We start from the raw sequence: 25,236 nt of genomic DNA, 5'->3' as shown, positions 1-25,236 counted from the left end.
TTCATGCTTCGCATATTCCTCTTCGATTTAGAAGATACTGTCACACAAACAACATACTGATTTAGGTCTATCCCATCATTGGTATTATCAGGCTGTATAGCCAGTTACGCTTGTTCTGTCTCAGTACATTAATTAGCAAGCTAGCAGGTTAACTAGCGATTAGCATTAGCGGCTAACACGATTTAGGCCCAACTTGCTAAGAAAAGACAAACTAGCTGTTTGCAGATGTAAGAAACACAAACTAAGTGTAATTATAGAACGCTTGGGGGAAAAAATGGATGTTACACATGGTGTATCACGTTTAACAAACCAAACATTCAAACACTGTTATAGAAGGTAACATAAAAACCAAAACTGGTCCGTGCCTCAATACCAGTATTTCGTAAAATACGGTATACTGCCCAGCCCTACAATATGGCAAAGAAATGTACTTTTTGGCCTAAATTCAAACACACACACACACGTTTGGGTCAAATCTAATACAACACAGATTGAAACAGATCCTCAACTTTGGTGATGTCATTTACAAAATAGCCCCCAACACTCAACAAATTGGATGCAGTCTATCACAGTGCCATTCGTTTTGTCACCAAAGCCCCATATACTACCCACCACTGCGACCTGTAAAGCCTCATTCGCTGGCCCTCACTTCATACTTGTCGCCAAACCCACTGGCTTCAGGTCATCTACAAGTCTCTGATAGGTAAGGCCCCGCCTTGATATGCGGATGACACACAACTGTACATTTCAATGAAACATGGTGAAGCCCCAAAATTGCCCTTGCTAGAAGCATGTGTTTCAGACATAAGGAAATGGATGGCTTCAAACTTTCTACTTTTAAATTCGGACAAAACAGAGATGCTTGTTCTAGGTCCCAAGAAACAAAGAGATCTTCTGTTGAATCTGACAATTAATCTTAATGGTTGTACAGTCGTATCAAATAAAACTGTGAAGGACCTCGGCGTTACTCTGGACCCTGATCTCTCTTTTGAAGAACATATCAAGACCATTTCAAGGACAGCTTTTTTCCATCTACGTAACATTGCAAAAATCAGAAACTTTCTGTCCAAAAATGATGCAGAAAAATTAATCCATGCTTTTGTCACTTCTAGGTTAGACTACTGCAATGCTCTACTTTCCGGCTACCTGGATAAAGCACTAAATAAACTTCAGTTAGTGCTAAATACGGCTGCTAGAATCCTGACTAGAACCAAAAAAATGTATCATATTACTCCAGTGCTAGCCTCCCTACACTGGCTTCCTGTCAAAGCAAGGGCTGATTTCAAGGTTTTACTGCTAACCTACAAAGCATTACATGGGCTTGCTCCTACCTATCTCTCTGATTTGGTCCTGCCGTACATACCTACACGTACGCTACGGTCACAAGACGCAGGCCTCCTAATTGTCCCTAGAATTTCTAAGCAAACAGCTGGAGGCAGGGCTTTCTCCTATAGAGCTCCATTTTTATGGAACGGTCTGCCTACCCATGTCAGAGACGCAAACTCGGTCTCAACCTTTAAGTCTTTACTGAAGACTTATCACTTCAGTGTTTATGCTGCAGTAGTTTGTGTCGGGGGGCTAGGGTCAGTTTGTTATATCTGGAGTACTTCTCCTGTCCTATTCGGTGTCCTGTGTGAATTTAAGTGTGCTTTCTCTAATTCTCTCTTTCTCTCTTTCTTTCTCTCTCTCGGAGGACCTGAGCCCCAGGACCATGCCCCAGGACTACCTGACATGATGACTCCTTGCTGTCCCCAGTCCACCTGGCCGTGCTGCTGCTCCAGTTTCAACTGTTCTGCCTTATTATTATTCGACCATGCTGGTCATTTATGAACATTTGAACATCTTGGCCATGTTCTGTTATAATCTCCACCCGGCACAGCCAGAAGAGGACTGGCCACCCCACATAGCCTGGTTCCTCTCTAGGTTTCTTCCTAGGTTTTGGCCTTTCTAGGGAGTTTTTCCTAGCCACCGTGCTTCTACACCTGCATTGCTTGCTGTTTGGGGTTTTAGGCTGGGTTTCTGTACAGCACTTTGAGATATCAGCTGATGTACGAAGGGCTATATAAATACATTTGATTTGATCTCAGCTCACTGGTCACCATAGCGGCACCCACCGTAGCACGTGCTCCAGCAGGTATATCTCTCTAGCCACCCCCAAAGCCAATTCCTCCTTGGCCGCCTTTCCTTCCAGTTCTCTGCTGCCAATGACTGGAATGAATTGCAAAAATCACTGAAGCTGGAGACTCTTACCTCCCTCACTAGCTTTAAGCACCAGCTGTCTGAGCAGCTCACAGATCACTGCACCTATACATAGCACATCTGTAAATAGCCCATCCAACTACCTCATCTCCATACTGTATTTATTTATTTATCTTGCTCCTTTGCAACCCTGTATCTCTAATTGCACATTCATTTTCTGCACATCAATCACTCTAGTGTCTAATTGGTAAATTGTAATTACTTCGTCACCATGGCCTATTTATTGCCTTACCTCCCTTTTCTTACCTCATTTGCACACACTGTATATAGATTTTCTTCAACTGTATTATTGACTGTATGTTTTTGTTTATTCCATGTGTAACTCTGTGTTGTTGTATGTGCCGAACTGCTTTGCTTTATTCTTGGCCAGGTCGCAGTTGTAAATGAGAACTTGTTCTCAACTTGCCTACCTGGCTAAAAAAAGGTGAAATAAATAAAACACTTTTAAAAAACTCTGTATTTTCAAATATTGTGTTAGCAGCATCATGTTAAGGGTATGCTTGTAACCGGCAAGGACTGGGGAGTTTGTCAGGATCAAAAGAAATAGGGAGCAAAGCCCAGGTAAAAGGTTAGAGGAAAACCCTCCTCACTCTACCCCCAGATAGTTTAATTTTTCATTGTGAAAATGACACAAATGTTCATGCCAAAGACACACCAGCATGGCTTTCTACAAGGGGTTGAGTGTTCAGTTTCAGTCCTGACTAAAATGTCCTATAAAATCTGAGATGTTTGAACATTGCTGTCCATCATTGCTTCGCAACCAAATTTACTGAGCTTGAGCAAGGCACTGTGCCTTCAGAAAGTATTCATACCCCTTGACTTATTTTACATTTTGTTGTGTTATGGCCAAATTATTTATTTTAAAAATATTATTAATTTATCACCCATCTACACACACAATACCCCATAATGACAAAGTGAAAAAATATTTTTAGAAATATTTGCACATTTATTGAATATTAAATACCTAATTAAATTAAATAAATAAAATATCTATCTAATTAAATATCTAATTTGCTATTACACTTTAAATTGAGCTCAGGTGCATCCAATTTCCTTTGATCATCCATGAGACGTCACTACAACTTGATTGGAGTCCACCTGTGGCCAATTCAATTGTTTGTACATGATAGTTTGGAAACACTGCCTATATAAAGTCCCATAGTTGACAGTACATGTCAAAGCAGAACCTATACCATAATGTCCAAGAAACTGTCTGTAGATCTCGGAGATTGAATTGTGATGAGGCATACAAGGTATAAAACAATTTCTAAAAGTGTTGAAAGTTTCCAAGAGCACAGTGGTCTCCATCAAAGGGGAAACTGAAAAGAATACGGAACTACCCAGACTGCCTAGAGCTGGCCATCCGCCCAAACTGAGCAACAGGGCAGGAAGGACCTTGGTCAGGGAGGTGACTAAGAACCCAATGACCACTCTGACAGAACTATAGAGTTCCTTGTTTGAGATGGTAGAACCTGCCAGAAGGACAACAGTCACTACAGCACTTCACCAATTTGAACTTTATGGGAGAGTGGCCAGACGGAAGCCACACCTGAGAAAAAAGCACGACAGCAAACTTGAAGTTTGAAAAAAAGGATTGTGAAAGACTGAGCACATAAGGAAAAAGATTCTGTGGTCTGATGAGACGAAAATATGATTATTTTGCTTGAATGCAAAGCGCTATGTCTGGAGAAAACCAATCACAGTTCATCAACCGTCCAACACCATCACTACCATGAAACAGTGTTGTGTTTGAGACCACCTAAAGTGAGACAGATTCAAGACCAAGGCCGGGGCAAATCGAATCCAAGTCAAGACCAAGACCGGAGGAGGGGCGAGACTGAGACCAGAAGAATGCGAGCCCAATTCAAGACCATGATTGTAATTGTGTCAAATCAAGTTCAAAATGTCCAGGATTTCTATATTCATATTTCAGAACATATGTATTCTTTAGAAATTCGGAAGAGTGAAAAAAATGCATGCTGAGGGAAAATAGAGCCACTCTACAAATTATTGCTAACCCCAAACACAGTGGGGAACAATGGGCCTTCTACGCCTTCAAAGAAGGGCGAAGGATTTATAAAATAAGGATTATAATAATGATAATTATATTATTTTCAATGCTGTTCTGATTTAATCTCAAGTTTTTACTAAAACCTATGGAAACTTCTGCCTTCTTGAAGGCCAACAAGTCACTGTGCAATAGGGAGCAGTAGTTTTCCCACGGTCCAGCTAGCTAGCTTTTGTTGTCGGCTAGTTTGCAGCGGCTGTAGCAGGTGTTATTAAAGAGGATGTTGTTGCTAATTAGTTATCTTCTCTCTTTTCAAGAAGAACTTTCAACAAGAAGTTAAGTTTCAAATGATCATCACCTGGTGAGTGGAACTTTGTTTTATTGCAACGCTGACTGGCTAAAGTTGGCTAGCTAGTTACTTCCAGACACAAATGAGAGAACATCTCAGTCTGACCTTTTCACCCGCTGTAGCAGAGCTGGTTAAGTTGTGTTTTTGTATTCTTTTAATTGGGACCTACTGGCTTATTATGTGTGTGACTGCTGTCTTTCCATCGGCCCTATGCAGTGGTGCCTGGAGAAGTGGGTATACTATAATTTTGCCAAAAAGTCCCCCGTCCCCCCCTTAAACCACATCAATCTGATTGGGGGGGGCCTGTCAGGGCCTGGCTCCCCAAGCCACCCAGGCCCGATCCATAACTAGGCCCTGACGCAAACAGCACATGACAGTTACACATCACAAATAGCCTACTAACCAACACTTCGGACTTAACTTTTTCCATACCTGGTTTGCATACCCATTGTTGCCTTAGTTAGCATTTACTGGTAGATATAAGTTCAAACACCGTACCAGCTACCGATGTCATTCTTCGGTGAGCTGCTCTATGCCAAAACCAGTTGAGAGATGCACACTCTTGCTGCCTGCAGATGATATTCCGCTGAAACTAGGCTATGTGAATATATTTCACATGCTTTGCGATTGTGTAGGTTACTTTGTGCATGATTTCCCTGTTGTTCTACATAATTGATAAATCGTATACCTCCACTTCACTATTTTGATATGCATCAGTAGGGAATACGAAGTGAGTATAAGCAATGCCCACTGAAAAAGTGGGTATACGGCTTATACCTGCGTATACCCTCCACTGGCCCTTGGTGTTTAACAGAAAGTGCACTCTCCTACATGAGTTGGCTGGTATTACGGTTGCTGTCCTTTCAGAATCACCAACCTGTCACACACTGAAAGCCTATGTCTATAATAGATATAAAGGCTGTTAATATTGTATACATTTGGCCTGGCGAGGCGGTTTTATGCGCTGACTGAATGGAAGCTGATAATTATGAGTTGAGAAAATCTGCAAGGAAGAATGGGAGAAAATCCCCAAATCTAAAGGTGCAAAGCTGATATAGACATACCCAAGACGAGTCAAAGCTGTAATCACCGTGCTTCTACAAAGTAATAACTCAGTTGTGTTAAATTAGATATAAATTAGATATTTCTTTGATTTTATTTTCAATAACTCTGCAAACAAAATATATATATATATTCAGGCTGTAACAACTAAATGTATGAAAACTTTCTGCAGGCACTGTCTGTTGTAATGGCTGCCAAAAGGTGCTTCCACCAAGTATTAAGTCAGGGGTGTGAGGACATACAATGAAGACATTAATTAATCACAACACTTTGAAAATGTGTAGATAAAAAATAAAATAAAAATGTAATCCTTTTTAGATTAAATTTTAAGGCAGCAAAATATGAAGATGTGTGCCAAGGTTGTGTAGACTTTCACTAGGCACTGTACTTTTGAGCCTTGCACCTAATACTATGATGACCTAAATCTATAAATGATTTACTTCTTTAGGTTATTTATTGTGTGAGAGTATGCACATTCTCCTAAGACAGCCTTGATATTTACTGTAACTACTAGTGGTGACGCAACCGTGGTGTGTGTAGTGTCATTGACAGTGTAGTAGTCCTTACCTCATGGGACAAGTAGAAGGCAGCGATCCCCAAGGGCCAGAAGCAACACAGCATGGAGAAGACGCTCAGGCCCAAGTGGTCCCTCGGTGGCATCATGAGAAAGTTGTCTTCACTCTCTGAGTCGCTCGAGTACTCGCTCTGTGAAAGCACAAAGAGTGACTACTTTAGATGTAGGTCAAGAAAAGGTCAGAGGTTTACAGAAGACTGCACTATATCGCAGCATTTGGTGGTCTTGCTGATGTGTTGTTGAAATAAATGTTCATTCTCTTTTACTTCAGATGGCTCTGGTTTTCCTCACCTCAACACATTTGTTCAGGCACCGAGCTTGCACCGCTGTGCTCTCTAGCAGTCGATTTGCACCGAGAGGGCACTGTACGTATGTTCAACCAGACTGGGGCACGACCAGTCATGCCAATTGGACAATGATGGGAAAACTCAAACCCGGGTCCAACGACTGCCAAGCCAATACAGGGTATCTCAAACCGGTCTGGGCTACCCCCGAATTCACAACATTATACTTCCATGGTTGGTTTCATTGACTCTCCCAAATTGCTCCTAAATTGACCTATTTTTTTTTAGCTACAATCAGCTTGAGCAAACCTAGTGGATCATGCTTGAAATACCTGTAAAATCAAAATGCCCCCAAAAAAGCTTGGCCCTAATTATGAGGTCATTCTTGCCCTGGAGGGTGGATTAGTAAGACACTACAAATCATTGCACCTCCTCAGACTTGCTGATTAACTTCAGATGGGTACTGAACAAGACGCCAAAAATGTATAATTCACTAATCTCATTCCACACACAGTGCCTAAATCTGACGCTAATAAAAAGGTCAGAGGGCACAGTAAATTATAAGATATTGAAAGGACTTAAATAGTAACCTAGACAGCCTATGTAAATTTGGAAGGTTTAGACATGTTTTACTCCGAAAGTACTGTAAGAACATAATCTATAAACAGAATTCCTGTCTTACCTCAATTAGCCACAAAATCCCTAGTTGGAAAGTGACTGTTTACTGGAGGCTGTGCAGCACCATTTTCCCAAAAATTTCCCCCAAGTGGGCCAGCCCCCAAGCAATTTGAGTTCCAGCCAATGAGCTTTAGCCCCTTGCTATTTGAGTGACAGCTAGCAAGATCCACACACAGCAGAGTGAAAGACAGAGCAATAACGGTGTGCACATATCTACACGTGACGTAGTATGCCATTTTCGGGGACCACTTTTGGCTTGTGAAGGCCGGCTACTGGCTAAGTATAGAAAACTACCAGAGAATCTCTAAGTATGAGGTACAGTATGTGCAATACATTTTAATGATGGTCGTCATCTACAAACATTCTGTGGGAACCTCACATATGATTACATTTCTGTGTATTTCAAACAACCCACGTTGAGAATCCAACGAGCTACTTTTGTAGTGAATAAAAGAACAAATAAAGCAGGGGAGGTATTTTTTGCTTTCTCTAGAATTATACAACATACTGTAACAAAGATCATATTAATTAAGAATGAGCTATAAAAATGTTGCATACCTTGACTGCTCCAGTGACAACCACCAGAAACCATGGCAACACCAGAAACCAACAATTTAGCGTGGACTCAAATGTTTCCTGCAAACATTTAGTATTAAAATAACTAGTCTTTGAAGGTCACATAGACCCAGGGATAGGGAAACAATATATCCACAAGACAGCCACCTGAGCCCACATAATGTACATGTTTTTTCCTGCCTGGTCTGTCCTGAGGCCTATTGAGCAGGGAAATTCCTGCTGAATCAGAGGTGGTGAGACATCTTAAAGAACCCAAGAGATCCTTCTCCTTCAAACAAAAACCTCAGAAATCCATTTGGTCCATTATTATTTGTCTCTAAATGCAATAACACAAACGTCTAACCATACAGCAAAATATTCATGCGTTTCTTACATTTCTTACAGTTTAATGTGTTATGATAAAAGACAGAGCCCCAAGCCTTACCTCCAGGTCCTGGAACTCATCATCGTCATAGGACAGGGTCTGGATCTTTGCATCCTCCACAGACATGTCCAGGAACTTGCCATCGGCAAACATCAGCGTATCCTTGGAGGCGGCAGAGGAACCGGATGCCAAGTCCTCTATGAAGGTGGTCTCACAGCAATCCCCAACTACTCCATCACCCCAGGCCCGCAGCGTGTTCTCAGAGTACAGGATCAGGTCGGGCCTGAAGCATGGGTCCATGCCCTGGGGCAGAGCGCTGGGGTTGAGCAGCTGTGGGTGTCCCCCTCCTCCGCCCACTCCCTGGCCATTCTGCTCCTGCTGGGGGGATAGGTTGACCACCATGTGACCCTGGTATTGTGACCCCGAGTACACTGACACCAGCCCTTCCTTAGTCTCCACCACCAAGCTGTGGGTATTGATCAGTCCATTGTGTTTGCAAGAGCCTAGCCCTGCATCCCCTCCTCCCCTGGCTGGAGAAGTTGTCCCCTGGGCGGGGTACTCAGCCTCCACAGCCTGGCTGGAGCACGACCCTGCTCCCTGTCCACCCTCCATCCCGACTTACAGAGCTGGATTGTTTGGTCAAATCCCCTCCTCTTTAAAGGCCTCTCTCATAGGGGCCTTGGGTTGGGGAAGGCATGGGATGGTAGGCTGCACTCTCCTGTGGGAGGTCAGATTAAAATGGCTTATCAGATAAAAAAGGGCTTTTGTATTCGATTTACATTGTTGTTTTTTCCTCCATCAAAAGCAGTATAAAACACAGACAGAGCTTAAAGCCTGTACATGCTTCCTCTATTCATGTTACTGAATTGGTAATTCAGATGAGAAAAACAGAGTTTTTTGAGGGGGTTTAATCAGTGATTGGCTTTCTGCCTATTTTTGTGTAATCTTGCACTCAGTTGTAAATGTATTTAATTGTGCGGAGTTATTTTGGTAAATCCAGCTCAGTCAGAAACATGGTCAGGTAAAGGGGTTATCAAAAAGTGAAGAGTGTTTTATCAATTAACATCCACCATCTCTATGAAGATTTAATTGCACAGCTGCCAGTTACAAAACATCAACCCTGCCAAGCATTAAATCCTGAGAGGTTTGGTGCTGCCTAAGGCACTTTAACTCCCAGGCCTACATCACTTTGCATTTCATCTGGTGGGGTGTGTACCAACAAATGCATTTTGTTGGCAAACACATACATGACTGCATGTGCACATGCACACACCTCACCCCCCTCATTCCCTCTCAGCCCTGCAAGCTTTTGGTCCTCAACCATGCCAAAATAGTCCCTGCGTAAGCATGCCATAGATTCCACCATTGCATTATCTATCTGCATGCTATACCTTGCCAAGGCCTGGAACAGAAATACTATTTTTGCTAGGTTCAGCAGTAAACTGTGTGTGCAGGATGAGGCTTTAATGGATGCCATGTCCAAGTCAGCTTTTAACTGTATTGCCACAGTGTGTGAGAGCAGCTTCTTGTGCAGCATCCTGTGACTAATTAGACACCTCGCTGAATGTGGGAGGTATTGGGACTCCCTTGGCTCGAGTTCAATCCTTTATTTGTTTGCTTTTTTTGTATTTTGCAAAAGAGTTCAACGTGCTGCTTTGTATTCAATGCCTCAGGGACAGTAAACCAACAGCCTTTAAGCACATATCAAAACATTAGTAAATGAATGGTTCATTAGCAAATTAAGGCTCCAGTGGAATTAAAATGGACTGCCACTATTCCATTTCTATCCCCTTCAAAAATGAAAGCTAAGGTCAAAGCTAAAGCCTATAGAAGGGACAACTGTTCAACATGACAAAATCTCTATTTACATTATGAGAATATCTAGCTGGTCACATTTTGGCTCAATGACATAGTGCTATCTCTGAGCATATGAACATAAGTGGCCATTACAAGAACAAGCTTTTACAGGATTAACTCACAACTGAGCCTAATTGCAATAAGGACAATAATGGCACAGTCCTTTTCCTGAAGATATATTACACTGAACAAAAATATAAAACGCAACATGTAAACTGTTGGTCACATGTTATTAATGAGCCGAAATAAAAGATCCCAGAAATGTCCCATACGCACAAAAAACTTCTCTCAAATTTAGTGCACAAATTTGTTTACATCCCTGTTAGTGAGCATTTCTCATTTCCCAAGATAATCAATCCACCTTACAGGTGTGGCATAGCAACAAGCTAATTAAACAACATGATCATTACAGGTGCACCTTGTGCTGGGGACAGTAGAAGGCCACTAGAATGCTTGTCACTCAACACAATGCCACAGATGTCTCAAGTTGAGCGTGCAATTCAAATCAAATCAAATTTTATTTGTCACATACACATGGTTAGCAGATGTTAATGCGAGTGTAGCGAAATGCTTGTGCTTCTAGTTCCGACAATGCAGTAATAACCAACAAGTAATCTAACTAACAATTCCAAAACTACTGTCTTATACACAGTGTAAGGGGATAAAGAATATGCACATAAGGATATATGAATGAGTGATGGTACAGGGCAGCATAGGCAAGATACAGTAGATGGTATCGAGTACAGTATATACATATGAGATGAGTATGTAAACAAAGTGGCATAGTTAAAGTGGCTAGTGATACATGTATTACATTAGGATGCAGTCGATGATATAGAGTACAGTATATACGTATGCATATGAGATGAATAATGTAGGGTAAGTAACATTATATAAGGTAGCATTGTTTAAAGTGGCTAGTGATATATTTACATAATTTCCCATCAATTCCCATTATTAAAGTGGCTGGAGTTGAGTCAGTGTCAATGTGTTGGCAGCAGCCACTCAATGTTAGTGGTGGCTGTTTAACAGTCTGATGGCCTTGAGATAGAAGCTGTTTTTCAGTCTCTCGGTCCCAGCTTTGATGCACCTGTACTGACCTCGCCTTCTGGATGATAGCGGGGTGAACAGGCAGTGGCTCGGGTGGTTGATGTCCTTGATGATCTTTATGGCCTTCCTGTAACATCGGGTGGTGTAGGTGTCCTGGAGGGCAGGTAGTTTGCCCCTGGTGATGCGTTGTGCAGACCTCACTACCCTCTGGAGAGCCTTACGGTTGAGGGCGGAGTAGTTGCCGTACCAGGCGGTGATACAGCCCGCCAGGATGCTCTCGATTGTGCATCTGTAGAAGTTTGTGAGTGCTTTTGGTGACAAGCCGAATTTCTTCAGCCTCCTGAGGTTGAAGAGGCGCTGCTGCGCCTTCTTCACGATGCTGTCTGTGTGAGTGGACCAATTCAGTTTGTCTGTGATGTGTATGCCGAGGAACTTAAAACTTGCTACCCTCTCCACTACTGTTCCATCGATGTGGATAGGGGGGTGTTCCTTCTGCTGTTTCCTGAAGTCCACAATCATCTCCTTAGTTTTGTTGACGTTGAGTGTGAGGTTATTTTCCTGACACCACACTCGAGGGCCCTCACCTCCTCCCTGTAGGCCGTCTCGTCGTTGTTGGTAATCAAGCCTACCACTGTTGTGTCGTCCGCAAACTTGATGATTGAGTTGGAGGCGTGCGTGGCCACGCAGTCGTGGGTGAACAGGGAGTACAGTAGAGGGCTCAGATCGCACCCTTGTGGGGCCCCAGTGTTGAGGATCAGCGGGGAGGAGATGTTGTTGCCTACCCTCACCACCTGGGGGCGGCCCGTCAGGAAGTCCAGTACCCAGTTGCACAGGGCGGGGTCAAGACCCAGGGTCTCGAGCTTGATGACGAGCTTGGAGGGTACTATGGTGTTGAATAACGAACTGTAGTCGATGAACAGCATTCTCACATAGGTATTCCTCTTGTCCAGATGGGTTAGGGCAGTGTGCAGTGTGGTTGAGATTGCATCGTCTGTGGACCTATTTGGGCGGTAAGCAAATTGGAGTGTGTCTAGGGTGTCAGGTAGGGTGGAGGTGATATGGTCCTTGACTAGTCTCTCAAAGCACTTCATGATGACGGAAGTGAGTGCTACGGGGCGGTAGTCGTTTAGCTCAGTTACCTTAGCTTTCTTGGGAACAGGAACAATGGTGGCCCTCTTGAAGCATGTGGGAACAGCAGACTGGTATAGGGATTGATTGAATATGTCCGTAAACACACCGGCCAGCTGGTCTGCGCATGCTCTGAGGGCGCGGCTGGAGATGCCGTCTGGGCCTGCAGCCTTGCGAGGGTTAACACGTTTAAATGTCTTACTCACCTCGGCTGCAGTGAAGGAGAGACTGCATGTTTTCGTTGCAGGCCGTGTCAGTGGCACTGTATTGTCCTCAAAGCGGGCAAAAAAGTTATTTAGTCTTCCTGGGAGCAAGACATCCTGGTCCGTGACTGGGCTGGATTTCTTCTTGTAGTCCGTGATTGACTGTAGACCCTGCCACATGCCTCTTGTGTCTGAGCCGTTGAATTGAGATTCTACTTTGTCTCTGTACTGACGCTTAGCTTGTTTGAGGGAATAGCTGCACTGTTTGTATTCGGTCATGTTACCAGACACCTTGCCCTGATTAAAAGTAGTGGTTCGCGCTTTCAGTTTCACGCGAATGCTGCCATCAATCCACAGTTTCTGGTTAGGGAATGTTTTAATCATTGCTATGGGAACGACATCTTCAACGCACGTTCTAATGAACTCGCACACCGAATCAGAGTATTCGTCAATATTTTTATCTGACGCAATACGAAACATATCCCAGTCCACGTGATGGAAGCAGTCTTGGAGTGTGGAGTCAGCTTGGTCGGACCAGCGTTGGACAGACCTCAGCGTGGGAGCCTCTTGTTTTAGTTTCTGTCTGTAGGCAGGGATCAACAAAATGGAGTCGTGGTCAGCTTTTCCGAAAGGGGGGCGGGGCAGGGCCTTATATGCGTCGCGGAAGTTAGAGTAACAATGATCCAAGGTTTTACCACCCCTGGTTGCACAATCGATATGCTGATAAAATTTAGGGAGTCTTGTTTTCAGATTAGCCTTGTTAAAATCCCCAGCTACAATGAATGCAGCCTCCGAATAAATGGTTTCCAGTTTGCAAAGAGTTAAATAAAGTTCGTTCAGAGCCATCGATGTGTCTGCTTGGGGGGGGATATATACAGCTGTGATTATAATGGAAGAGAATTCTCTTGGTAGATAATGCGGTCTACATTTGATTGTGAGGAATTCTAAATCAGGTGAACAGAAGGATTTGAGTTCCTGTATGTTTCTTTCATCACACCATGTCTCGTTAGTCATGAGGCATACGCCCCCGCCACTCTTCTTACCAGAAAGATGTTTGTTTCTGTCGGCGCGATGCGTGGAGAAACCCGTTGGCTGCACCGCCTCGGATAGCGTCTCTCCAGTGAGCCATGTTTCCGTGAAGCAAAGAACGTTACAGTCTCTGATGTCCCTCTGGAATGCTACCCTTGCTCGGATTTCATCAACCTTGTTGTCAAGAGACTGGACATTGGCAAGAAGAATGCTAGGGAGTGGTGCACGGTGTGCCCGTCTCCGGAGTCTGACCAGAAGACCGCCTCGTTTCCCTCTTTTTCGGAGTCGTTTTTTTGTGTCGCTGCATGGAGTCCATTCCGTTGTCCTGTTTGTAAGGCAGAACACAGGATCCGCGTCGCAAAAAACATATTCTTGGTCGTACTGATGGTGAGTTGACGCTGATCTTATATTCAGTAGTTCTTCTCGACTGTATGTAATGAAACCTAAGATGATCTGGGGTACTATTGTAAGAAATAACACGTAAAAAAACAAAAAACTGCATAGTTTCCTAGGAACGCGAAGCGAGGCGGCCATCTCTGTCGGCGCCGGAAGTAGCAATTGGTATGCTGGCGCCGGAATGTCCACCAGAGCTGTTGCTAGAGAACTGAATGTTAATTTCTCATACCACAAGCTACCTCCTAAGTCATTTTAGAGAATTCGTCAGTACGTCCAACCGGCCTAACAACCACAGACCACAAGTAGGGCTGGGCGATATGGACAAAATCTCATATCCCGATATAGCACATTTTCAGTAACTTCAATGAAAAAATAATTTATATTAAATGACCACATGTAAATGCTCATGATGCCATCTATTTTGTGAAGTGCACCAGTCCCTCCTGCAGCAATGCACCCCCACAACATGATGCTACCACCCCCGTGCTTCATGGTTGGGATGGTATTCTTCAGCTTGCAAGCATCTCCCCTTTTCCTCCAAACATAACAATGGTCATTATGGCCAAACAGTTTTTTCATCAGACCAGAGGACAGATCTCCAAAAAGTACAATCTTCCTCCCCATGTGCAGTTGCAAACCATAGTCTGGCTTTTTATGGCGGTTTTGGAGCAGTGGCGTCTTCCTTGCTGAGCGGCCTTTCAGGTTATGCCGACATAGGACTCGTTTTACTGTGGATATAGATACTTTTGTACCCGTTTCCACCAGCATCCTCACAAGGTCCTTTGCTGTTGTTCTGAGATTGATTTGCACTTTTCGCACCAAAGTGCATTCATCTCTAGGATACAGAATGCATCTCCTTCCTGAGCGGTATGACGGCTGCGCGGTCCCATGGTGTTATACTTGCGTACTATTGTTTGTACAGATGAACGTGGTACCTTCAGGCATTTGGAAATTGCTCCCAAGGATGGACCAGACTTATGGATGTCTACAATTGTGTCTTTGCTGATTTCTTTGGATTTTCCCATGATGTTAAGCAAAGAGGCACTGAGTTTGAAGGTAGGCCTTGAAATACATCCACAGGTACACCTCCAATTGACTCAAATTATGTCAATTAGCCTAACAGAAGCTTCTGAAGCCATGACATCATTTTGGGGAATTTTCCAAGCTGTTTAAAAGGCACAGTCAACAGTATGTAAACGTCTGACCCACTGGAATTGTGATACAGTGAATTACAAGTAAAATAATCTGTCTAAACAATTGTTGGAAAAATTACTTGTGTCATGCAAAGTAGATGTCCTAACAGACTTGCCAAAACTATAGTTTGTTAACAAGAAATTTGTGGAGGTGTTGAAAAACAAATAATTTTAATGACTCCAACTGTATATCATCATATCGCCCAGCCCTATCCACGCCAGCCTAGGACCTCCACATCAGTCTTCTTCACCTGCGGGATTGTCTGAGACCAGCCATCTGGACAGTTGATGAAACTGGGTTTGCACAACAGAAGAATTAACACAAACTGTCAGAAACAGTCTCAGGAAAGCTCATCTGCGTGCTCGTCGTCCTCACCAGGGTCTTGACCTGACTGCAGTTTGGCGTCATAGCCGACTTCAGTGGACAAATGCTCAACTTCGATGGCCACTGGCACACTGGATAAGTGCTCTTCACAGATGAATCCCGGTTGACTTCACCGGGCAGCTGGTAGACAGCATGTATGGCATTGTGTCGGGCGAGCGGTTTACTGATGTTAACATTGAGAACAGAGTGCCCCATGGTGGCGGTGGGGTTATGGTGTGGGCAGGCATCAGCTATGGAGAACGAGCACAATTGCATTTTACATATGGCCATTTTGTCACAAACCGGCTCAAAGTCCGTAACGAAAAGGGAAACAACGTGGAGATTAGGATTAACAAAAATATATTTATTAACTGAGGTAACGTAAATACAATTAACAATGGTGTGTGTAGTCAGTAATCTGTAGGTGTAAGTGGTTGCGTGCACAAATGTGATAATGATGGGTGTTGAAAAGGTGCAAAAGCAAACAAACAAAATGGCCACAAAAATGCCATGCATGGAGAGTCTCCTCAATAAATGGGGAAGAGGTGTATTTATCCCGGGACACACCCGGGGCGAGGTGTGTCCCATGTCGTTGACGACCCTCCCAGCTCCTCCCGCCGAACATCCTAATAAGGGAAACAAGAGCAAAGAAAGAATACGGCAGACAGAGTGGGAGGGCCGTCACACAAACAAAATACTGCCCTGGATACTAGCAGAAGACCCAGCCTGCATCCCAAATTGACCAAACCAGCATCCCAAAGCCATGTGTTCACACTTCCACTTGCCCCAGCCAACCTCGTCCTCCCCAGACCTCAGCAACCTTTGCGCACAGGAAGCAACCTTTAAGAGGAAAGAAGAAAATGAGACCAGAAGGAGCGGACAGGAGCGACAGAACAGGACAATACCAAACAAAATAAACAATGGTCAGTCACGTAGACGTTCAGAAAGAGGGCGCACAAGCAATAAGCTCCAACGAAAAGAACGTCTCAGGGTCCTTCTCATTAAATTTTGGCAACAACGGTAGGTTTCCAACAATATCAAATGAGTCAGGGGCATGACCGAGAGAGGAGCGACCCCTAGGTAAATCTGGGTCACCTTCCCAGAGGAAACTCTCCCCTGAGAGCTTTACTTCCCTAACCAACTGTAGCCACTTGTTGCAACTTGATTTTTGCGCGCTCCAAATCCTGTGTAAAATGCCAATTCCTTTTCATACTTTACACAATCATGCTCTAGTTGTAACAGAAGCAGTTCCTTCTGTTGTTCAAAAGGCAGACCACTAGGCCATTGTAGCGAAACGGGGAGACGGCGAGTCCTCGGCAGAGGCTTCCCCAGTGTTAAACTTCAAGAATACCACTCTCAATCAGATTGGCTTTCAATATCAACATAACAGAATTTAAAAAACAACATTTATCACTAAATTCAATCTTGTAGTGTTCAGCGATCTTCAACAGCTGTTCTTTAGTACATAATTCGAACAGTTCCTCTGATGGAAAGCGAATGAACTCGTCTACATTAGACGCCATAGTCACAAGTAAATACAACAACAAAAAACATCTCGCTCTTCCCCTCTGCTGAGCACACCAGACCAGACCACAACAAGATAAATGACAATCACACTGGGCACCACAGAAGAGAGATGAAATATATATGGAGATTCCCCAAACCCCACAATAACAACCCTAGTCTTCGTGCGGATTTGCGGTGGGTAATTATGCACTGTAGCCCGCTGGCAAGGTAAAAACATTTTTTTTAAATATTTTTTAAAAAACACACAGCATGCTGGCTGATTCCCTCCAAGCCACAGATGTGCCCCCGAGACAACTGCTCAGTCCACGGACACCACACAAAAATAACCACGCCCAACATATTCCAAAGTGAAACACGTCGCTAAGCCTAACAGGAGAAAAAGAAAAGCTATAGCTCCAGGTAGCAAGTGTCACTACCCTACTCAAATCTCCCACTGAGGTACACAGCCAATTGTACTAACTTGCTCAGACCGCTGTCCCAACAGTGAGTAAAGCAAGAGTCTCCAGCCTGGGCAGGGGCCTGGAAACTAACCAGTGTACTCTCTTCAATGCAGCACACAACCAACTATCCACCGCAATGGCAAGTTTACCAAACAAACAAAGGCAACCAATACTGGGCATCAAACATTACAACTCAAACAAGCTGTAACAAAAGATGCAAACAAAGCACCTACAGAGTTCTCAAACATTAACGCCACGTTTTCTCCCAAACACAATACCTTCAAGATCCCGGATGAGCCCCCACTTGTCACGAACCGGCTCGAAGTCCGTAACAAAAAAGGGAGACAACGTGGAGATTAGGAATAACAAAAATATATTTATTATCAGCGGTAACGTAAATACAATTAACAACGGTGTGTGTAGTCTGTAATCAGTAGTGTAAGTGAGTGGTTGCGTATATAAAAATTTGATTATGATGGGTGTTGAAAGGTGCCAAAGTAAACAAACAAAACAGCCACAAAAATGCCATAACCAAAATATAACAGTGTGTCTGCATGGAGAGAGTCTCCTCAATGAATGGGGAAGAGGTGTATTTATCACGGGACCAGGTGTGTCCCCATGTCCCTGACGACCCACCCAGCAACTCCTGCCGAACATGCTAATAAGTAAAACAAGAGCAAAGAGAAAGAATAGAGCAGACAGAGTGGGAGGGTCGTCACAATTTGAATGCACGGAGATACCGTGACAAGACCTCATGTTACAAGACCTCATCACCTCATGTTACGGCATGATAATGCACGGCCCCTCATTCCCGAAAGGATCTGTACACATTTCCTGGAAGCTGAAAATGTCGCAGTTCTCCTGGCCTGCATACTCACCAGACATGTCACCCATTGAGCATGTATGGGATGCTCTTGACTGACAAGTACAACAGCGTGTTCCAGTTACCGCCAATATCCAGCAACTTCACACAGCCATTGAAGAAGAGTGGGACAACATTCCACAATCAACTCTATGCAATGGAGATGTATCGCGCTGCATGAGGCAAATGGTGGTCATATCAGATACTGACTGGTTTTCTGATCCACACCTTTCTGTTTTTTTAAAGGCATCTGTGACCAACATATGCATATACAGTGGGGCAAAAAATTATTTAGTCAACCACCAATTGTGCAAGTTCTCCCACTTAAAAAGATGAGAGGCCTGTAATTGTCATCATTAGGTACACTTCAACTATGATAGACAAAATGAGAAGAAAAAAAATCCAGAAAATCACATTGTAGGATTTTTAATGAATTTATTTGCAAATTATGGTGGAAAATAAGTATTTGGTCAATAACAAAAGTTTATCTCAATACTTTGTTATATACCCTTTGTTGGCAATGACAGGGTCAAACGTTTTCTGTAAGTCTTCACAAGGTTTTCACACACTGTTGCTGGTATTTTGGCCCATTCCTCCATGCAGATCTCCTATAGAGCAGTAATGTTTTGGGGCTGTTGCTGGGCAACACGGACTTTCAACTCCCTCCAAAGATTTTCTATGGGGTTGAGATCTGGAGACTGGCTAGGCCACTCCAGGACCTTGAAATGCTTCTTACGAAGCCACTCCTTCGTTGCCCGGGCGGTGTGTTTGTGATCATTTTGACCCCACGGGGTGAGATCTTGCGGGGAGCCCCAGATCGAGGGAGATTATCAGTGGTCTTGTATGTCTTCCATTTCCTAATAATTGCTCCCACAGTTGATTTCTTCAAACCAAGCTGCTTACCTATTGCAGATTCAGTCTTCCCAGCCTGGTGCAGGTCTACAATTTTGTTTCTGGTGTCCTTTGACAGCTCTTTGGTCTTGGCCATAGTGGAGTTTGGAGTGTGACTGTTTGAGGTTGTGGACAGGTGTCTTTTATACTGATAACAAGTTCAAATAGGTGCCATTAATACAGGTAACGAGTGGAGGACAGAGGAGCCTCTTAAAGAAGAAGTTACAGGTCTGTGAGAGCCAGAAATCTTGCTTGTTTGTAGGTGACCAAATACTTATTTTCCACCATAATTTGCAAATAAATTCATTAAAAATCCTACAATGTGATGTCCCACCTCTCAACACTAAAATACAATGTAAACGGTTATTTTTTTAAAATATTATTTTCCCCTAAAGTCCAATGACAGTTTTGTTGGAGGTCGGATTCCATGTAAAGAAGATGAAGTTGTAAAATATGAATTTCAGTAGGTTTGATAGAAATCATTATTGTCAGTTGTTAGGCTATAGTCCTGCCATGTAATGCTAATCACATTTTCACATGGCTTTTTCACAGGTGTTGTGTCTGCCAGCGCTTACTGCACTTTTCAGTCCTTGATTAAAGGGGAACAATGGGAAAAAATGCAGTGGGAACTGGGGACTATAGCCTATAAATCTGAACGATTACAACGTCACACCTAACACAACGGTATCACATTTGGTTACAAGCGATGACAATGGGAAGGACGTAATCAATCAGGCCATATAACGTTTACATTTTAAAATTAGTGTTAAGTTATCGACTGGTAGGCTATCCTAACTTCCCATGAAAGCAATATACAGTGCATTCAGGAAAGTATTCAGACCCCTGGACTTTTTCCACATTTTGTTAAGTTACAGCCTTATTCTAAAATTTATTAAATTGTCCCCACAATCAATCTACACACAATAACAGGTTTAGAAATGTTTGCTAAATTATAAAACACAAAAATGAAATTACATTTACATAATTATTCAGACCCTTTACTCAGTACTTTGTTGAAGCCCCTTTTGCAGTGATTACAGCATCGAGTCTTCTTGAGTACGACGCTACAAGCTTGGCACACCTGTATTTGCTGATCCTCTCAAGCTGTCAGCTTGGATGGGAATTGCAGGCATGATATAATGAAGCTGCCAGTTGAGGACTTGAGGCTTCTGTTTCTCAAACTAGACACTTCAATGTACTTGTCCACTTGCTCAGTTGTGCACCGGGGCCTCCCACTCCTTTTTCTATTCTGGTTAGAGACAGTTTGCGCTGTACTGTGAAGGGAGTAGTACACAGCGTTGTACGAGACCTTCAGTTTCTTAGCAATTTCTCACATGGAAAAGCCTTAATTTTTCAGAACAAGAATAGACTGATGAGTTTCAGAAGAAAGATCTTTGTTTCTGGACATTTTGGGCCTGTAATCAAACCCACAAACGCTGATGCTCCAGATACTCAACTAGTTTTAAGGCCAGTATTATTTCTGCTTTAATGAGCACAACAGTTTTCAGTTGTGCTAACATAATTGCAAAAGGGTTTTCTAATGATCATTTAGCCTTTTAAAATTATAAACTTGGGATCAGCTAACACAACGTGCCATTGGAACACAGGAGTGATGGTTGCTGATAATGGGCCTCTGTACACCTATGTAGATATTCCATAAAAAAAATCTGCAGTGTCCAGCCACAATAATCATTTACATTATTAATAATGTCTACACTGTATTTCTTATCAATTTGATGTTATTATAATGGACAAAAAAAAAAAAGTGTGTTTTCTTTCAAAAACAAGGAAATATCTAACTAAGTGACCCCAAACTTTTGAACGGTAGTGTAAGTATTCAGACCCTTTACTCAGAACTTTATTGAAGCACCTTTTGCAATGATTACAGCCTTGAGTCTTCTTGGGTATGACACTACAAGCTTTGCACACCCATATTTGGGAAGTTTCTCCCATTCTACTCTGCAGATCCACTCAAGCTCTGTCAGGTTGGATGGGGAGCGTCGCTGCACAGTTATTTTCAGGTCTCTCCAGAGATGTTTGATCGGGTTCAAATCCGGGCTCTGGCTGGGCCACAAGGACATTCAGAGTCTTGTCCCAAAGTCACTCCTGCGTTGTCTTGGCTGTATTCTTAGGGTCGTTAACATGTTGGATGGTGAACCTTCACCCCAGTCGGAGTTCCTGAGCAAGTTTTCCATTAAGGATCTCTGTAGTTTGCTCCATTCATCTTTCCCTCGATCCTGACTAGTCTCCTAGTCCCTGCCACTGAAAAACATCCCCACAGCATGATGCTGCCACCACCACACTTCACTGTAGGGATGGTGCCAGGTTTCCTCCAGACGTGACACCTGACATTCAGGCCTAATAGCTTCATCTTGGTTTCATCAGACCAGAGAATTAGATGCCTTTCGGCAAACACCAAGCGGGCTGGCCACTCTACCATGAAGGCCTGATTGTTGGGAGTGCTGCAGAGATGGTTGTCCGTCTGGAAAGTTCTCATCTCCACAGAGGAACTCTGGAGCTCTGTATGAGTCACCATTGGGTTCTTGGTAACCTCCCTGACCAAGGCCCTTCTCCCTCGATTGCTCAGCTTGGCCCGGCGGCCAGCTCTAGGAAGAGTCTTGGTGGTTCCAAACTTCTTCCATTTAAGAATTATGGGGGATACTGTGTTCTTGGGGACTTTCAATGGTACCCTTCCCATGATCTGTGCCTCGACACAATCCTGTCTTGGAGCTCTACGGACAATTCCTTCAACCTCATGGCTTGGTTTTTGCTCTGACATGCACTGTCAACAGTGGGACCTTATATAGACAGGTGTGTGCCTTTCCAAATCATGTCCAATCAATTGAAATTACCACAGGTGGACTCCAATCAAGTTGTAGACACGTTTAAAGGATTATCAGTGTAAAAAGGATGCACCTGAGCTCAATTTCCAGTCTCATTGCAATGGTCTGAATACTCACGTAAATAAGGTATTCAAAATAAAAACAATTACATTTGCTAAAATTAAAAAATAAAAAAAATAAAAAAACTGTATTCACTGTCGTTATGGGGTATTGTGTGTAGATTGGGGGAAGAAAATAATTGAATCGATTTAGAATAAGGCTGTAACGTTAAACAAAAATAAAAGGAATGCGGTCTGAACACTTCCCGAATGCACTCTAACTTTGTGGGTTGTGTGCAACGGGTAACATAATACGCCTACGGGTTGCCCAATTTCCTAGAATTTTAATTCCAAAAATCGTGCATGCACTGGATTGCAATGCTGGTAAAGTAAAGGAATCCAGTTGAATGAATTACAGTGTAGGGCAGGGCTCTCCATCCCTGTCCCTGAAGAGTTACCCTCCTGTAGGTTTTCAATCCAACCCCAGACTAAACTAACCCAACGTTTGCCAAACTCGGTGCGCATTTTGTTTTGCCGTAGCACTACTAAGCTAATTCAAATAATCAAGCTTTTATTTGAATCAACTGAGTAGTACTTGGGCAAAACCCCAAACGTGCACCCCTTGGGGTCTCCAGCACAGAGTTTGGAAAACGCTGAACTAACCTGATTCAAGTGTGCTAGATTCGGGTTGGAGCCAAAACCTACAGGACGGTAGCTCTCCGGGAACAGGGTCGAAGAGCCCAAGTGTAGGCTATGACACAATGTAAACAGAGAAGTGGGCTAAAACGTGGTCAGCGGCGGATCAAAATAGTTGCAATAAGTCTACGGGTGAACGGAGGAGTTGTCCATGGAGCTGTCATTCAAGGTCCTTTATTTACCGTGTTTGTAATGAGCACTGAACGGTTCCCAAACAGCTCACTCCAAAAATAATTTTTAAAAATAGCCTTATAGGCTATGGCCCAATGGCCCACGCGGAGAAACGGCTATGTTTGTAAGTGAAACATTGACACATATATACATTTTTTTAAAACTAGTAGTCTACATGCATACCCTTTATCGTTTTATAATTCACCAGAATCACCCAAAACGAATCAATGAAAATAACATTTATTAGCTTGCTTGTGTTCTCCGCAGTCTCGTTCTATTGTTGCTGTAACCTGCAAGTTCGTGATCTGACTGGCAAGGCATTCACACAAACTTACCTTCCAACGTGAAAGCGCGTTCTGCGGCGAGTAGACTAGATCCCGTCGGAAACATAAGTGGACCGAGGGTTTAACAATCCGTCAGCGATCCTTCCCTTTCAGTAGGAATTCTCTACAGGCTATCCCATATAAATCTACCCAGGACTCCGTCTCCACCTAATCTAACAAAAAGTGTTAAACCAAAGCCTCAATAGTCTGATGTCCAACCTGAAGAAAAACATCAATGAAATTTGTATTTGGTGTGCCTGCAATGGGGGAGTTGCATTTTGTCTTCTGCTCAGATGGGAAAAAATACAGCGGGGACCACGTGCAGCATACAGACAGACACACACCACCGGCTATAGCTACCACAGTTCTTACTTGTGAAGTGAAGGCAGCTGCACTGTGCTTTGTATGTAAAAGTGTCAAATAGCAGCATTTCAGACCTTACCGGCTATCAATCTAGTGCTGGGTGAGTGTGAAGGTACCAATCAAATGGAACAGTTCACCCCATGGTCCTAAAGAATCCCTGTTATTTCAACATATTTTTGTGCTGAAATAGGGATTTTATGCCATATTTCAAGGGGATTACAATATCAAAGGTTTACAATAAACTATGGTTTAGTAACCCATCTGGTACTATAGGTAAATCCTATACTGAATTGTATATTGACTCACAAATATGACAATTTAATGTCGTGAATGTTGAAGAGTGATTGACCTCGGTCTCTACCTCGCTGTTGTTTGTCCTATCAAATAATCCAATGCTGCCCCCAGGTGTAGGCTACACTTCCGACAAATAATAAGGGTTGATGTACTGCAGGTCCCAGGTTTGGAACATTGAGCTTTAATAAGAACTAGAGACAGCCTCCAAGATGGCGGACCATTGTTTTCAATTGAATCTACTCATGGTTGCATACACCAATTTGTGGGGGCTGACATCTTGCTATTTCCGGTTTCAGGAGCCCATTAATACATGTGCACTAGCACTGGAGCACAGCCTGGAACCCAGTGTGTGCAGCAGCATAGTGAGGGAGAAGAAGTCTGTAGGCACGAAGTACCACCACATAACCACTGAAAACATGAAGAACATTTTGTGAATGAGGACAGTGCTTTCGCTTGCTCTATTTGTGCACATCAAATCAAATTTTATTGGTCACATACACATATTTAGCCGATGTTATTACGGGTGTAGCGAAATGCTTGATTTCCTTGCTCCAACAATGCAGTAGTATCTAACAATTCACAACAATACACACAAATCTAAAAATAAAAGAATGGGAGACAGTTGTATTATATTTTCTGTTTAAAGGGACACTTTGGGATTTTGGCAATGAGGCCCTTTATCTAGTTCCCCAGAGTCAGATGAAATCGTGGATACCATTTGTATGTCAATTCAATTCAAGTGGCTTTATTGGCATGGGGAACATACAGTGGGGCAAAACAGTATTTAGTCAGCCACCAATTGTGCAAGTTCTCCCACTTAAAAAGATGAGAGAGGCCTGTAATTTTCATCATAGGTACACTTCAACTATGACAGACAAAATTAGAATAAAAATCCAGAAAATCACATTGTAGGATTTTTAATGAATGCATTTGCAAATTATGGTGGAAAATAAGTATTTGGTCACCTACAAACAAGCAAGATTTCTGGCTTTCACAGACTTGTAACTTCTTCTTTAAGAGGCTCCTCTGTCCTCCACTCGTTACCTGTATTAATGGCACCTGAACTTGTTATCAGTATAAAAGACACCTGTCCACAACCTCAAACTGTCACACTCCAAACTCCACTATGGCCAAGACCAAAGACCTGTCAAAGGACACCAGAAACAAAATTGTAGACCTGCACCAGGCTGGGAAGACTGAATCTGCAATAGGTAAGCAGCTTGGTTTGAAGAAATCAACTGTGGGAGCAATTATTAGGAAATGGAAGACATACAAGACCACTGATAATCTCCCTCGATCTGGTAGGCTTTGTTACTTTGGTCCCAGCTCTCTGCAGGTCATTCACTAGGTCCCCCCGTGTGGTTCTGGGATTTTTGCTCACAGTTCAAAATGATCACAAGAACGGTGAGCA

At 43.1% G+C, this 25,236-nt stretch overlaps 1 protein-coding gene across 1 annotated transcript in view; it reads right to left on the bottom strand.

Annotated features, from left to right (window-relative positions):
- Positions 1–24,057, bottom strand: part of LOC110527498 (synapse differentiation-inducing gene protein 1) — a 51,675-nt gene extending 27,618 nt beyond the window's left edge. Inside the window, exons 1-3 of the mRNA XM_021608814.3 lie at positions 23,181–24,057; positions 8,218–8,875; positions 6,249–6,386 (exon numbers count right to left, since the gene is read on the bottom strand). Of these exons, the coding sequence (XP_021464489.3) occupies positions 6,249–6,386; positions 8,218–8,769 (690 nt within the window). The 5' untranslated portion in view covers positions 8,770–8,875; positions 23,181–24,057. The remainder of the gene's footprint in view (positions 1–6,248; positions 6,387–8,217; positions 8,876–23,180) is intronic.
- Between the last annotated feature and the right edge of the window lie 1,179 nt (positions 24,058–25,236).

This window comes from Oncorhynchus mykiss, chromosome 1 (assembly GCF_057628025.1).
Source record: "Oncorhynchus mykiss isolate SJ-2025 chromosome 1, ASM5762802v1, whole genome shotgun sequence".
Classification (NCBI taxonomy): Eukaryota; Metazoa; Chordata; class Actinopteri; order Salmoniformes; family Salmonidae; genus Oncorhynchus; species Oncorhynchus mykiss.
The sequence above is the reverse complement of the archived record's forward strand: the minus strand, read 5'-3'. Positions and strand labels throughout refer to the sequence as shown.